The 16,158-nt window shown below is 43.8% G+C and overlaps 1 protein-coding gene across 1 annotated transcript; it reads left to right on the forward strand.

Annotated features, from left to right (window-relative positions):
* The first annotated feature begins 451 nt into the window (after nt 1-451).
* On the forward strand, nt 452-15,283 carry LOC139022510 (large neutral amino acids transporter small subunit 2-like). The gene is made up of 2 exons (XM_070449567.1): nt 452-1,625; nt 15,066-15,283. The coding sequence occupies exons 1-2, from the start codon at nt 1,484-1,486 to the stop codon at nt 15,281-15,283; spliced, it is 360 nt and encodes a 119-aa protein (XP_070305668.1). The 5' UTR covers nt 452-1,483.
* Nucleotides 15,284-16,158: the final 875 nt, after the last annotated feature.

Raw genomic sequence — 16,158 nt, forward strand, 5'->3', positions numbered from 1 at the left:
ATAAACTGAAAAAGACAACTATTTTCTGCCCAGGTCTGACATACAAACACACACACACACACAGCATATAATCAAGGATACAAAGAGCAGCACGTCAGCCACACCCAAGAGACACATTAAATGCATTCATAGTGTGCACGGTGTGTTGGGTGTCTGCGTGTGCATGGTGTGTGTAGTCTGTGTGTGCAATGACAACAAGGTCATAGTGGAATTTCATCACCCTGAAGTCAGAAAAATTCACTCTCCACAAGAGGTGCAAGTGAACATGCTACACTTAGACTCTGGTTGCACCTTGAAGAATACGTATGAATGAGAGGGAGAGAAAGGTGGAGAGAGAGACAGTGTAGTACTACGTTTGCTGTGTGTTTTGGGGGGGGGGGATATGGTAGTGTACTGTATGGAGCAGAGGTGGGTGAAGGAACAGCTGATTGCTTGAATATGGGGGAGGAGGGTTTGGGTATATGGAACAGGCTGAACTGAAGGAAGAAAACAAGCTAAGGAAATAGTGGTGGAGAGAAGAGGAGCGGGCTAGAAGCGGTAAAGGGGCGGTCCTACTGTACTCATATGAAGGGATATGTATATTTACCCAATATCTTGCTCACTGCTGAGTCAAACCAAAGCGGAAAGGATACAGCTCGTGTCTGAAGACCAGAAAGGACATTTTTATTGAGGGTCGATTTTGGGGTGGGAAGACACAGCCGTGTGTTTTTCAACAAGTTTTGTTTGTGAGTAAAAAAAAAAAGGGATGCTTTAGTCGGGTCTCTCGAGCTCTTGCCTGGAAACAAGGAAGCAGTGAAAGCTATTGTTTTGTGACAGGAGGTTTCTTTCGCAGTATGTCACTGGAATACGCAATTCTTGTTCACTAAATGTACTATTGAATACGTGTTACTTGTTTGCTTAGCCATTTTCAATAAGACGTCAAACAGTGAAAATATATMATATCACAATGAAATCACAAATGTGCTAGTCGCATTACTGGTCAAACGAGATAGAAAGCTATCTCATCTAATGTTTTGTTGTGGTTGCCCGTAGCGCAAACTAGGCATTTGTTTTTTTATTTGACAAAATTCCTTAGTGCGCAAGTAGCGCACGAGTGCAACATTATAACAACAAATACATTGGCATTCTGGACAACAGAAACATGACGATGATACAGAGCTAAAAACAAAGTTTACATAAAGTGTAAGTGCACTGACTTTATGTATATATAAATTACCCATTTGTGTAGTGTGGTGCCCATAATATCTGAAATCTCCATTCGATTTGTTACGGGTTGAATAGCTATACCAGTATACAGCAACAAGTCAAAATAACTTGTATCTGATCATCTTCGACKACTTTGGGTGAAGTGTCTTGTGCTGTCTTACCAAAGCGCAAATTGAGCCCCTGCGTCCAAGCGCTCTTTAGCTGTCAACTGAGAGCGGCCACAGGCACAGCTGCAGCAGCAAGTGTCAACGAGGACTGAACAACTCTTATCAGAAAAATGACGGACGGACCAAGGCAACGAGGATGTTCATCGGCGTCTGGCGGGGATGCTGTCCCCGGGTCCGGGAAAGAGTCAGGAGAAGGAGGGGTGGCTCTGAAGAAAGAGATCGGTCTTGTGAGCGCTTGCGGAATTATTGTTGGTAAGTAAAAAATAAAATAAAATGGGTATATATAATGTCCTAATTTTGATGTATATTTGCAAAGGTTTGATTGTATGTGAATTATSAATAGGCCTAGTAGAAAATGTAACTGACCACTGCTGCTCAGGTTTGCTGAGAGTTGGTTTGCAGTCAGGTTTATATAGTGAGTTCACACAGACTAGAACAAGGTTTGGGTTAAGTAGCATAAGGTCACCTACTCTATTACTTGTTATTGATCACTTTCAACTTATAATGTAGGTTTTTAAMCTTCTAATGAAGGCTAATTATCATTGATGCCTATTGCATCACTTCAGCAGTTAACGGTCATTCTTTATCTCTCTGTGAGMTGGTTTGATAATCTCTTTGATCTTCAGCGCAAACCGAAACTGTCATGACATTATCCCCATCATTACTGTAAATTAAGATGACTGAACTGACCTTTTTTTGTAAATACAAGTTATTTACACCCACGTTACCAGTAGAATTGGAAACCCGATGTAACCAGCGAACTACGCTACGTATGATTTCTAAATCTGATCACTAAATCTGATCACCAGAGCTACTGTGCCTTCGGAAAGTATTCAGACCCCTTGACTTTTTCCACATTTTGTTAGGTTACAGCCTTATTCTAAAATGTATTTAACATATTTTCCTCATCAATCTACACACAATACCACATAATGACAACGTMTTTTAGAAATGTTTGCTAATTTATTTTTAAAAACWAAAAAACTGAAATATTACATTTACATACAGTACAGTCAACAGTTTGGACACACCTACTCATTCAAGGGTTTTTCTTTATTTTTACWATTTACTACATTGTAGAATACTAGTGAAGACATCAACACTATTAAATAACACATATGGAATCATGTAGTAACCAAACCACAGACAGTATCACCAGCAAAGCTCCAGGAAGAGTCTTTGTGGTTCTGATCTTCTTCCATTTAAGAATGATGGAGGCTTCTGTGTTCTTAAGGACCTTCAATGCTGCAGAAGTGTTTTCATACCCTTCCCCAGATCTGTATCTCGTCACAATCCTGTCTCGGACCTCTACGGACAATTCCTTCGACCACATGGCTTGGTTTTTGCATTGTCAATTGTGGGACCTTACAGACAGGTGTGTGCCTTTCCAAATCATGTCCAATCAATGTAATTTACCACAGGTGGACTCCAATCAAGTTGTAGAAACATCTCAAGGATGATCAATGGAAACAGGATGCACCTGAGCTCAACTTCGAGTCTCATAGCAAAGGGTCTGAATACTTATGTAAATAAGGTATTTCAGMMTTTTTTTAATMATAAATTGGCAAAAATTTCTAACAACTTGTTTTTGCTTTGTCATTATGGGGTATTGTGTTTATGRTGAGGATTTTCWTTTTTTTAATCCATTTTAGAATAAGGCTGTAATGTAACAAAATGTGGAAAAAGGTCAAGTGGTCTGAATACTTTCCGAAGGCCCTGTAAGTAGTAGACTCTCCATCATTGGAACAGAAGCATTCAAAAACCCATATGGCACCCTATCCCTTCATAGTGCACTACTTTTGACCAGAACCCTTTGGGGCCTGGTCAAAAGTAGTGAACTGTATAGAGAATAGGGTAACTTGGGACACAGCCTTTGTTGTTTATATTCCAGAAGAGATGAAGAGACAAGAGTAGTGAATTGCTCCCTCTCGGTCTATAGATTCTTCATCATTTAAATATAATTATTCGTTAAATCCACATAGTTTAACCCCCAATCATTAATGTTTAAAAGGATCATGTTTATGACCATCCATATTCATTCAGCCATAGTGGCGGTTGATCACCAGAACCAACCTTGCCTAAACTAGTGTCCTTGATACGGTCACTCATTTACAAACACATCTGGGCCGTATTCATTAATTTCCAAATCATGTGCAATCAGCTGTTATAGACCTATATCCATCCTGCCCTGCCGTTCTAAAATCTTCGAAAGCCAAGTTAATAAACAGATCACCGACCATTTCGAATCCCACCGTACCTTCTCCACTATGCAATCTYGTTTSTMAGCTGGTCATGGGTGCACCTCAGCCACGCTCAAGGTCCTAAACGATATCATAACCGCCATCGATAAAAGACAGTACTGTGCAGCCGTCTTCATCGACCTGGCCAAGGCTTTCGACTCTGTCAATCACCCCATTCWTATCGGCAGACTCAATAGCCTTGGCTTCTCAAATGATTACTGCCTCMCCTGGTTCACCAACTACTTCTCAAATAGAGTTCAGTGTGTCAAATCGGAGGGCCCGTTGTCCGGACCTCTGGCAGTCTCTATGGGGGTGCCACAGGGTTCAATTATCGGGCCGACTCTTTTCTCTGTATATATCAATGATGTCGCTCTTGCTGCTGGTGATTCTCTGATCCACCTCTACGCAGACGACACCATTCTGTATACATCTGGCCCTTCTTTGGACATTGTGCTAACAAACCTCCAAATGAGCTTCAACGCCATACAACACTCCTTCCGTGGCCTCCAACTGCTTTTAAATGCAAGTAAAACTAAGTGCATGCTCTTCAACCGATTGCTGCCCGCACCCTCCCGCCCGACTAGCATCACTACTTTATGCTACTGCTACTCTCTGTTCATCATATATACATAGTCACTTTAGCCATATCTACATGTACATACTACCTCAATCAGCCCGACTAACCGGTGTCTGTATGTAGCCTCGCTACTTTTATAGCCTCGCTACTGTATATAGCCTCGCTACTGTTATTTTTCACTGTCTTTTTACTGTTGTTTTTATTTCTTTACTTACCTATTGTTCACCTAATACCTTTTTGCACTATTGGTTAGAGCCTGTAAGTAAGCATTTCACTGTTGTATTCGGCGCAAGTGACAAATAAACTTTGATTTGATTTGACTACCCTGGACGGTTCTGACCTAGAATATGTGGACAACTACAAATATCTAGGTGTCTGGTAAGACTGTAAACTCTCCTTCCAGACTCACATTAAGCATCTCCAATCCAAAATTGAATCTAGAATCGGCTTCCTATTTCGCAACAAAGTCTCCTTCACTCATGCCGACAAACATACCCTCMTAAAACTGACTATCCTACCGATCCTTGACTTCGGCGATGTCATTTACATAATAGCCCCCAACACTCTACTCAGCAAACTGGATGTAGTCTATCACAGTGCCATCCGTTTTATCACCAAGCCCCATATACTACCCACCACTGCGACCTGTCTGCTCTCGTTGGCTGGCCCTCACTACATATCCGTCGCCAAACCCACTGGCTCCAGGTCATCTATAAGTCTTTGCTAGGTAAAGCCCCGCCTTATCTCAGCTCACTGGTCACCATAGCAACACCCACCTGTAGCAGGCGCTCCAGCAGGTATATTGCACTGGTCGTCCCCAAAGCCAACACTTCCTTTGGCCGCCTCTCCTTCCAGTTCTCTGCTGCCAATGAATGGAACGAATTCCAAACATCTCTGAAGCTGGAGTCTTATATCTCCCTCTCTAACTMTAAGKATCAGCTGTCAGAGRGTCTTWCCGATCACTGTACCTGTACACAGCCAATCTGTAAATAGCACACCCAACTACCTCATCCCCATATTATTACTTACCCTCTTGCTCTTTTGCACCCCAGTATCTCTACTTGCACATCATTATCTGCACATATATCACTCCAGTATTAATGCTAAATTGTAATTATTTTCGCCTCTATGACCTATTTATTGCCTACCTCCCTACTCTTCTACATTTGCACACACTGCACATAGATCTTTATTTTTTTATTTTATTTTGTGTTATTGACTGTACGTTTGTTGATGTGTAACTCTGTGTTGTTGTTTTTGTCGCACTGCTTTGCTTTATCTTGGGCAGGTTGCAGTTGTAAATGAGAACTTATTCTCAACTGACCTACCTGGTTAAAAAAAGGTGAAAGATTTTTATTTTATTTTTTTAATTTACACCATAGCACAAGGTTTTGCAACATAATACAAAAAGGGCCGTTTCTTATTGGATAAGTTCAGACAGTGCCCCTCCCTGTTTTCTTCTGTTCGTTTGGTGCCAAATGAAAATGACCCTGATCTCTCCTCCTATCTCACGTGAGAGGCCTTATCGTCAGATCACTGAACTCAAACTGCCATGTTCAAACTCTTCCCTTTGTTCTCTGTCTGCTTCGCTGAGTTTCCTCAAAGTGGGCTGAGGGAGTTCTTTATGAGCTTAAGGTACACCTATTTTCCTTCAAGTCCACCTCCACCCCCTTCTTCAGCCCACCCCCCCTCTCCCCACCTCCACGCAAAGCTGGGATCAGAAGTGAACTTTTGCAGATTTGGAGGAACTAAGATTCCTGAGGTGATACTGCTGTTTTATTAGCTGAGCTGGCTTAGCTTATGTAGCCTGTGAGACCTCTATGGCTTCTATTCATAGCGTTTATGGTAGTGCACTATATGGTTATAAGTTATGCACTAAATCAGTATAAGTAGTGCACTATATCAGTATAAGTAGTGCAGTATATCAGTATAGGTAGTGCATTATATCGGGTATAAGTAGTGCACTATGGGTGTCATTTCAGACATAGTTAGGGTGACAGTAGGGGAAATCATCATCATCTCTATGGTTTTGGACTGTGTTTTGGACTGGGATGAAAGGGAAAGGAAACGGGCAGGTGGGTGAGGACTGAGATGGGTGAGGAGGGTGAGGTGGGCGAGGAGGGTGAACACTGAGAAGGGTGAGGTGTTTTGGACTGGGATGAAAGGGAAAGGAAACGGGCAGGTGGGTGAGGACTGAGATGGGTGAGGAGGGTGAGGTGGGCGAGGAGGCCTAATCAAAGCAATGCAATCAGGAGAGCTCAGAGTCAGGTGGCAGGAGTCACAGTCAGGCGGATGGATGATGGGGATTGCAGTAGCTCACTGCATTCTTCACTTACTCCTCCTCCTCCTCCTCCTAGATTTTGTGGTGTGTGTGTGTGTGTGTGTGTTGTGTGTGTGTGTGTGTGTGTGTGTGTGTGTGTGATTGTGTGTGTGTGTGTGTGTGTGTGTGTGTGTGTGTGTGTGTGTGTGTGTGTGTGTGTGTGTGTGTGTGTGTGTGTGTGTGTGTGTATTATGTGAATGTACATGCATGCACCTGTGAGTGATGTGTGTGAGTGTGTGTGTGTGTGTGTGTGTGTGTGTGTGTGTGTGTGTGTGTGTGTGTGTGTGTGTGTGTGTGTGTGTGTGTGTGTGTGTGTGTGTGTGTGTGTGTGTGTGTGTGTGTGTGTGTGTGTGTGTGTGTGTCCTCGGAGAGGTTGGACAATGTCCAAGCCTATGGCCCCAATCCTAAACTCAACCATTAATGGGGAAAATGCAAAACTACCAACAAGCTCTCACTACAGAATTAGACGTTCATCCGCGTTCTCCAAACTTCAAATTTGAAAGCGTTTTTGTTGTTCCTGCTGCTCTGTATTGTTCTATTTCTCCGAACATCAAATGTAGAAGTTAAGGGTAAAGTTAAGGCAGTCATTCTGAATGTTTAAAGCAAGGGTTAAGGTTTTGGATAGTGTAAAATAAAAATAGAAAACAGTGTCCACGGGATGACGCGATGCCCGTCCACAACACCCAAGCAAAACCCAAGCCCACTTGATGGTGATAGTGCTCACTGTTGCCCCTAGTGGCCGATTTCCAAGGCATTTCCTGAAGTCCTCAGGACATGGATAGAAGTCCAACCTTGACACCAATCATCAGCGATCTCSCCGAAACTACACCATAGTACTACACTGCTGCTGACACTATATGTATCATTACATTTCATGTGCAAAAGCCTGAGTAGGCACACGGTTGGACCGAGTCTAAGTCGGAGGGCTGGATAGTCTTGTACACATTACAGCTGTGCTCAGTCTTTGTTTTTCTGGGCTGTTTGTTTGTTCCTCATAGCTTGGTGCTTGGAAGCTGTGGTTAGGACTCTGCTTCTGCTAAAGGAYTAGTAGACTAGTGCACACAACACAGCACATTGTTCATGAAAAGGGGATCAGAAAGCTGAAGTAAACAATGTCTGCTTCCCAAATGGGACCCTATTCCAAAGTGGGCACTTGCACACTCCCGTGATGGATTTAAAAGTGTAGGATTGGTGTAGACATTGGCTGGAGGTAGTTTCCGCCATTGTTAAATCTATGACGGGGAGTGTGCAGCCGCACACTTCTTGAAAAGGGTGGATAATCTCTGGAAGCACCAGAGCAGGTAAGAGCCAAACGCAACATGTGTAATCTCCAGGAGAATATAGCCAAAACATCACTGACCTTAAAACGAAGCTACAGTAGTAGGCCTAAAGCTCAGACAAAGCTGTTCAAGTCATGGACGAGGCTTACTTACCAAATGCACCCTATTCCCTACATAGTGCACTACTTTATTTGGAGAAGGGTGGAGAATCGCAGCCTTGGTATCAGAGGTAGGAAGGGAACTCACCCTGGAGGATGAGAGGAGGGAAAGAGGGAAGAGGAGAGAGGAAAACCGCCCGTTCTGGAGCATTGTGTCAGAGTGTGTCAGGGATGTTTCTTTCTCGTACAGTTCACACAAAGGGCACCAGGGGGAAAGTGAGAACAGGAAGCAGGAAGTGGAAGCAGGTAGACAGAGAGAACAAGAAATGTGTGTGTGTGTGCGTATGTGTGTGAGTGAGTGTGTGTGTGCATGGTTGTGTGTGCATCAGGGGTGTTCCTATCCGGTACAATTCACACAAAGGGGAAGCAGGGCGAAAGTGAGTGTGCGTGCGTGTGTGTGAATCGGTGTGCGTATGCGTGCATGCGTGTGTGTGTGCGTGTATGCATGTGTGTTCCACTTCAGTCAGCACTCTGCACCCTTCACACACAGACACACACACATTCCGAATAGGGAAACTAGAAGCTCATCCCACAGATAAGGTGTCCCGTAGTTTAACCAGTCTAAACCAGTCTCTTTTACACTGCTCTCACCAGCTCACCAGTGACACTATAACCTAACCCAGTCTCCTCATTGTCTTATCATCAGTGTCACACACAAAGTTGCTGACCTGATGCATTATAAAGCCGACACAGTCACTGCTCATACAGCAGAGTACCAAAGACCACTGGAGTCAACTATCTTGGAGCAGTCACTTGCTTTTGTCAAGGTTGAGATTTATCATGCTTTTACCTTTCGCCCACTAAGTTAACCTTGCTAAGGAATAATAGAGGAGAGGGGTTTAGGCTAGACACTGCACATGTGATATGTACATACAGTACCAGTCAAAAGTTTGGACACACCTACTCATTCAAGGGTTTTTCTTCATTTTTACTATTTTCTACATTGTATGTATGAAATAACACATAAGGAATCATGTAGTAACCAAAAAAGTGTTAAACATATCAAAATATATTTTACATTTGTGATTCTTCAAAGCAGCCACCATTTGCRTTGATGAAAGCTTTGATGAAAGCTTTYGCATTCTCTCAACCAGCTTCACCTGGAATGCTTTTCKAACAYTCTTGAATGAGTTCCCACATATGCTGAGCAATTTTTGGCTACTTTTCTGTCACTGCTGTCTAACTCATCCCAAACCTTCTCAGTTGGGTTGCGGTCAGGTGATTGTGGAGGCCAGGTCATCTGATGCAGCACTCCAACACTCTCCTTCTTGGTCAAATAGCCCTTACACAACCTGGAGGTGTCCATTGTCCTGTTGAAAAATAAATGATAGTCCCACTAACACGCAAAACAGATGGGATGGCGTAGTGCTGCAGAATGCTGTGGTAGCCATGCTGGTTAAGTGTGCCTTGAATTCTAAATAAATCACAGACAGTGTCACCAGCAAAGCACCGCTACACCATCACACCTCCTCCTCCATGCTTCACGGTGGGAACCACAAATACAGAGATCATCCGTTCACCTGCTCTGCGTCTCACAAAGACACGGCGGTTGGAATCAAAAATATCACATTTGCACTGATCAGACCCAAGGACAGATTTACAACGATCTAATGTCCATTGCTCGTGTTTCTTGGCCCAAGCAAGTCTCTTCTTCTTKTTGGTGTCATGAAGGCCTGATTCACGCTGTCTCCTCTGAACAGTTGATGTTGAGATGTGTCTGTTACTGGAACTCTGTTACTGTTACTGTCTGTTACTGTGAAGCATTTATTTGGGTTGCAATTTCTGAGGCTGGTAACTCTAATGAACTTGTACTCTGCAGCAGAGGTAACTCTGGGTCTTCCTTTCCTGTGGTAGTCCTCATGAGAGACAGWTTCATCACAGCGCTTGATGGTTTTTGTGACTGCAATTTAACCTTTATTTTAATTTAACCTTTATTTAACTAGGCAAATCAGTTAAGAAGAAATTCTTATTTACAATGACGGGTTACCCCGGCCAAACCCTAACGCTGTTGGGAAAATTGTGCACCACCCTATGGAACTCCCAATCACYGCCAATTGTGATACAGCCTGGAATCGAACCAGGGTCTGTAGTGATGCCTCTAGCACTGAGATGCAGTGCCTTAGACCGCTGCAACAACGTTTTTCAAAGTTTTTGACTGAATTTCATGTCATAAACTGTTGTTTCTCTTTGCTTATTTGAGCTGTTCTTGCCGTAATATGGACTTGGTCTTTTACCAAATAGGGCTATCTTCTGTATACCACCCCTAACTTGTCACAACACAACTGATTGGCTCAAACGCTTTAAGAAGATAAGAAATTCCACAAATTAACTTTTAACAAGGCACACCTATTAATTGAAATGCATTCCAGGTGACTACCTCATTAATCTGGTTGAGAGAATGCCAAAAGTGTGCAAACCTTTCATCAAGGCAAAGGGTGGCTACTTTGAAGAATCTAAAATCTAAAATACATTTTGATTTGTTTAACACTTTTCTGGTTACTACATGATTCCATATGTGTTATTTCAAAGTTTTGATTCATTCACTATTATTCTACAGTGTAGAAAATAGTAAAAATAAATAAAAACCCTTGAATGAGTAGGTGTGTCCAAACTTCTGACTGGTACTGCACGTGTAGAGAAATGTTGAAGTGAAAGAGAACATATGACACACACACACACACACACACACACACACACACACACACACACACACAGACACACGCAAACCCTCATCAAACTACACCACTAGCACATTAAAATCTCAAACATTATCAATATCTTTGACTTTGAACTTTAAATTCTCCACACTCAGCTCTGACTGCAAGCTCTAACATATAACCTTTGGCCCTGAAGCCCTATTGGCTGTCAATGTTTATGAGCCAATCAGTCAGCGTTCTGATTCTCAACCCCTGACCTCTGATCCCTACTGCTTTGTCAGATCTTTGATGGAGCGCGAGTAGTGAACCTGTCTGAACCAGAAACACACACACACACYCYRARASYSYCACACACACAGTCTCTTTCYTGTTTCCTTGCTCTATAAACTGACTGACAGTCTGATGCTTATAGAGGCTGTCAGTGCATTGTTCTGATGTTCAGATGTAGTGGTGGCTCCTCTCTAGTACACACTCATACACACGGGCCTCTCGTTCCTCATTGTACTCTGTAACCCCTCTCCCCCTCTTTCTCTCTCTCTCCCTCTCTCTCCCTCAGTCTCTCTCTCCATGACTCCTCATCCTCAGTGCTCACTCAGCACATTGCGTTCCGACTCTGTCTGCTGGCGGGCTGCTCATTGCTTTTGAAACAACATTTTCTCTCTATCTCTCTGTCTCTCTCTTTATCTCTCTCTGTCTCGCCGTCTCTCTCGCTCTCTGTCTGTCTCTCTCTCTGTCTCCTTTGTCCAATTTTCTCTCTGCCACCATTCTTTTTCCCTCATCCATTTTGCACTACACCAATGTTAATCTCCCATTGTTCTGTTTTTCTCTCCTCCTCTTTCCACACACTCTCATTAGAACTGAGAGGCGGAGCAATGAGGGGCCTTAACGGCCTCTGGTGCAAAGCTTACTCTTCCCCATGGGCATGGTAACAGAGTACTCCCACTGGGCACAGATGTCAATTCAATGTCTATTCCACATTGGTTTAACGTCATTTTATTGAAATTACGTGTAAACAATGTTGAATCAACCAGTGTGTGCCCAGTGGGTGGTCTCTCAGTGATATACACTGAGTGTAAAAAATATTAGGAATACACCTTCCTAATATTTAGTTGCATCCCCCATTGCACAGCCAGAGTTCTTGGCACAAACCAGTGCGCCTGACACCTACTACCACACCCCATTCAAAGGCACTTAAATCTTTTGTCTTGCCCATTCACCCTCTGAATGGCACACCTACATAATCCATTTCTCAACTGTCTCAAGGCTTAAAAATCCTTKTTTAACCGGTCTCCTCCCCTTCGTCTGCACTGATTGAAGTGGATTTATCAAATCAAATCAAATTTTATTTGTCACATGCGCCGAATAGMGTAGACCTRACCGTGAAATGCTTACTTACAAGCCCTAAACCAACAGTGCAGTTCAAGAAGAGTGAAGAAAATATTTACCAAATAAACTAAAGTAAAAAATTATAAAAAGTAACACAATAACATAACAATAACGAGGCTATATACAGGGGGTACTGGTACCGAGTCAGTGTGGGGGGTACAGGTTAGAGGTAATTTGTATATGTAGGTAGGGGTGAAGTGAATATGCATAGATAATAAACAGCGAGTCGCAGGCAGTGTACAAAACAAAGGGTGGGGGGGGGGGGGGGGGGTAAATGTAAATAGTCCGGTGGCCATTTGATTAATTGTTCAGCAGTCTTATGGTTTGGGGTAGAAGCTGTTCAGGAAGCCTTTTGGTCTAGACTTGGCGCTCTGGTACCGGTTACCGTGCGGTAGCAGAGAGAACAGTCTATGACTTGGGTGACTGGAGTCTCTGACAATTTTATGGGCTTTCCTTTGACACCGCCTATTATATAGGTCCTGGATGGCAGGAAGCTTGGCCSCAGTGATGTACTAGGCCGTACCTCTGTAGCGTCTTACGGTCAGATGCCAAGCAGTTGCCATACTAGGCGGTGATCTGACCGGTCAGGATGCTCTCGATGGTGCAGCTGTAGAACTTTTTGAGGATCTGGGGACCCATGCCAAATCTTTTCAGGAGAGGACTAAGTACACACCCCTGAGGGGCCCCATTGTTGAGGATCCGAGTGGCAGATGTGTTGTTGCCTACCCTTACCACCTGGGGGCGACCAGCCAGGAAGTCCAGGATCCAGTTGCAGAGGGAGGTGTTTAGTCCCAGGGTCCTTAGCTTAGTGATGAGCTTCATGGGCACTATGGTGTTGAACGCTGAGCTGTAGTCAATGATCAGCATTCTCACATAGGTGTTCCTTTTGTCCAGTTGGGAAAGGGAAGTGTGGAGTACGATTGAGATTGCGTCATCTGTGGATCTGGGGCAGTAAGCGAACGGCAGTGGTACTAGGGTATCCGGGAGGATTCTGTTGATGTGAGCCATGACCAGCCTTTCAAAGCACTTCATGGCTACCGATGTGAGTGCTATGGGGTGGTAATAATTTAGGCAGGTTACCTTCGTGGTCTGCTTGAAACATGTAGGTATTACAGACTCGGTCAGGGAGAGGTTGAAAATGTCAGTGAAGACACTTMCCWGTTGGTCCGTGCATGCTTTGAGGACATGTCCTGGTAATCTGTCTGGCCCCGCGGCTTTGTGAATGTTGACCTGTTTAAAGGTCTTGCTCACATCAGCTACCGAAAGCGGTATTACACCGTCATCCAGAACAGCTGGTGCTCTCGTGCACGCTTCAGTGTTGCTTGCCTCGAAGCGAGCATAAAAGGCATTTATCTCGTCTGGTAGGCTCACGTCACTGGGCAGCTCGCGTGTGGGTTTCCCTTTGTAGTCCGTAATAGTTTTCAAGCTCTGCCACATCCGACGATTGTCAGAGCCGGTGTAGTAGGATTCAATCTTAATCCTGTATTGACGCTTGTCTTGTTAGATTGTTCGTCTGAGGGCATAGCGGGATTTCTTATATATGTCCGGATTAGTGTCCCGCTCCTTGAAAGCGGCAGCTCAAGCCTTTAGCTGGATGCGGATGTTGCCTGTAATCCATGGCTTCTGGTTGTGATATGTACGTACGGTCACTGTGGGGACGACGTCGTTGATGAACTTATTGATGAAGCCGATGACTGAGGTGGTATACTCCTCAATGCCATTGGTCTGTGCTAGCAAAACAGTCCTGTAGCGAAACATCCTCGTCATCTGACCACTTCCACTTTGAGTGAGTCACAGGTATTTCCTGCTTTAGTTTTTGTTTGTAAACAAGAATCAGGAGGATAGAATTAATGTCATATTTGCCAAATGGAGGGCGGGGGAGAACTTTGTATGCGTCTCTGTGTGTGGAGTAAAGGTGGTAWWGAGTTTTTCCCCTCTGGTTGCACATGTGACATGCAGGTAAAAATTTGGTAAAACTGATTTAAGTTTGCCTGCATTGAAGTCCCRGGCCACTAGGWGRGCCGCTTCTGGATGAGCATTTTCTTGTTTGCTTAWGGCCTTATAGAGTTGYTTGAGTGCGGTCTTAGTGCCAGCATCGGTCTATGGTGGCAAATAGACAGCTACGAATAATATAGATGAGAACTCTCTTGGTAGATATTGTGGTCTACAGCTTATCATAAGGTACTCTACCTCAAGCATCATCCTCGAGACTCTTTTAATATTAGGACATCGCCGCAACAGCTGTTATTGACAAAAGACACACCCCCACCCCTCGTCTTACAACGCCCTCCCCCTTTTCCTTCGTCTTTTCTTCAGCAAATAAGGGGATCGGGCCTGTTTTCCGGGAGAGCAGTATATCCTTCTCGTCGGACTCGTTAAGGAAAAAGCTTCTTCCAGTTCGTGGTGAGTAATCGCTGTTCTGAATGTCAACAAGTTATTTTCGGTCATAAGAGACGGTTGGCAGCAACATTATGTACAAAATAAGTTTAAAAAATAAGTTACAAAAAACGCAAAAAAATACAAAATAGCACAGTTGGTTAGGAGCATGTAAAACGTCAGCCCATCAAAGTGGGACCTCGTTAAGGGATCCATAGCTTTCACCTGGATTCCCTGGTCAGTCTTCATGTCATGGAAGGAGCATGGTGTTCCAAATGTCTGTGTATACTCAGTGGTAGATTAACACTCAAGGTTGGAATAGGGATTCTGTAGGAGGTGGAAACTGTGCTTTGTTACACATATTGAAGAATCCCTCTCATTGTTTCACCTCTGTTCCACTCCCCCAAATTGAGCTCCGATTTGCACCTGTGACAGATGCTGGTGTCCATTGATAACGGTCCCCTCTCCCCTCATATCATTAGGTGGTGGAACAATGTTTTTTATTTTTTCATTTAACACCTATTTAGCTAGGCAAGTCAGATGTTCTCACTTCTATTAAAAGTTCCACCCCCCTTTCAGCTCTTCCAGCTTATGAATGACACTGGTGTGCACACTAATAATCTTCCCTTTCTCCTCAGGTCTCAAATAACTGTTGTGTCACATGAATAACCATCCCCCTCTTTTCTCTCTATTCACAGGTAATATCATCGGCCTCGGGATCTTTGTCAGCCCTAAGGGCGTGATGGAGAATGCTAGCTCAGTGGGTCTGGCGCTGATCGTGTGGATTGTCACCGGCATCATCACGGCATCGGAGCGCTGTGCTAACGCCGAGCTGGGTGTCACCACCCCAAGTCAGGGGGAGACATATTTCATGACGTCAAGGACATCTTCGGGGGACTGCAGGGTGAGTGACTAGAGCTGTGGTGTTTGGTGACCTTTGACCCACAGCTACAGTACCACCAAAAGTTTGGAACCATCACCTACTCATTCCAGGGTTTTTATTTATTTTTAATTTTTCTACTTGTAGAATAATAGTGAAGACATCAAAAATAAATTTGCACAACTCTTGGCATTTTCTCACCAGCTTCATGAGGTAGTCACCTGGAAAGCATTTCAATAACAGGGTGCCTTGTTATAAGTTAATTTGTGGAATTTCTTTCTTCTTAATGTGTTTTGAGCCAATCAGTTGTGTTGTGACAAGTTAGGGGTGGTATACAGAAGATAGCCCTATTTGAATAAAAGACCAAATCCATATTATGGCAAGAACAGCTCAAATAAGCCCAAGAGAAGACGACAGTGCATATACTTAAGACATGAGGGTCAGTCAATCCGGAAAATGTCCAAGAACTTTTAAAGTTTCCTCAAGTGCAGTCGCAAAAACAATCCAGCGCGTATGATGAAACTGGCTTTCATGAGGACCACCACAGGAAAGGAAGACCCAGATTACCTCGCTGCGGGATAAGTTCATTAGAGTTACCAGCCTCTAGAAATTGCAGCCCAAATAAAGCTTCCACGAGTTCAAGTAACAGACACATCTAACATCAACTGTTCAGGGAGACTGTAGTGAATCAGGCCTTCAGGTCGAATTGCTGCATAAGAAACACTTACTAAAGGACACCAAGAAGAGAAGAGACTTGCTTGGGCCAAGAAACACGAACAATGACATAAGACCAGTGGAAAAAATTCCTTTGGTCTGATGAGTCCAAATGTGAGATTTTTGGTTCCAACCGCCGTGTCTTTGTGAGACGCAGAATGGTGAAATGTATGATCTCTGCATGTGTGGTTCCTACC

This window comes from Salvelinus sp. IW2-2015, linkage group LG3, assembly GCF_002910315.2.
Source record: "Salvelinus sp. IW2-2015 linkage group LG3, ASM291031v2, whole genome shotgun sequence".
NCBI classification, from domain to species: domain Eukaryota; kingdom Metazoa; phylum Chordata; class Actinopteri; order Salmoniformes; family Salmonidae; genus Salvelinus; species Salvelinus sp. IW2-2015.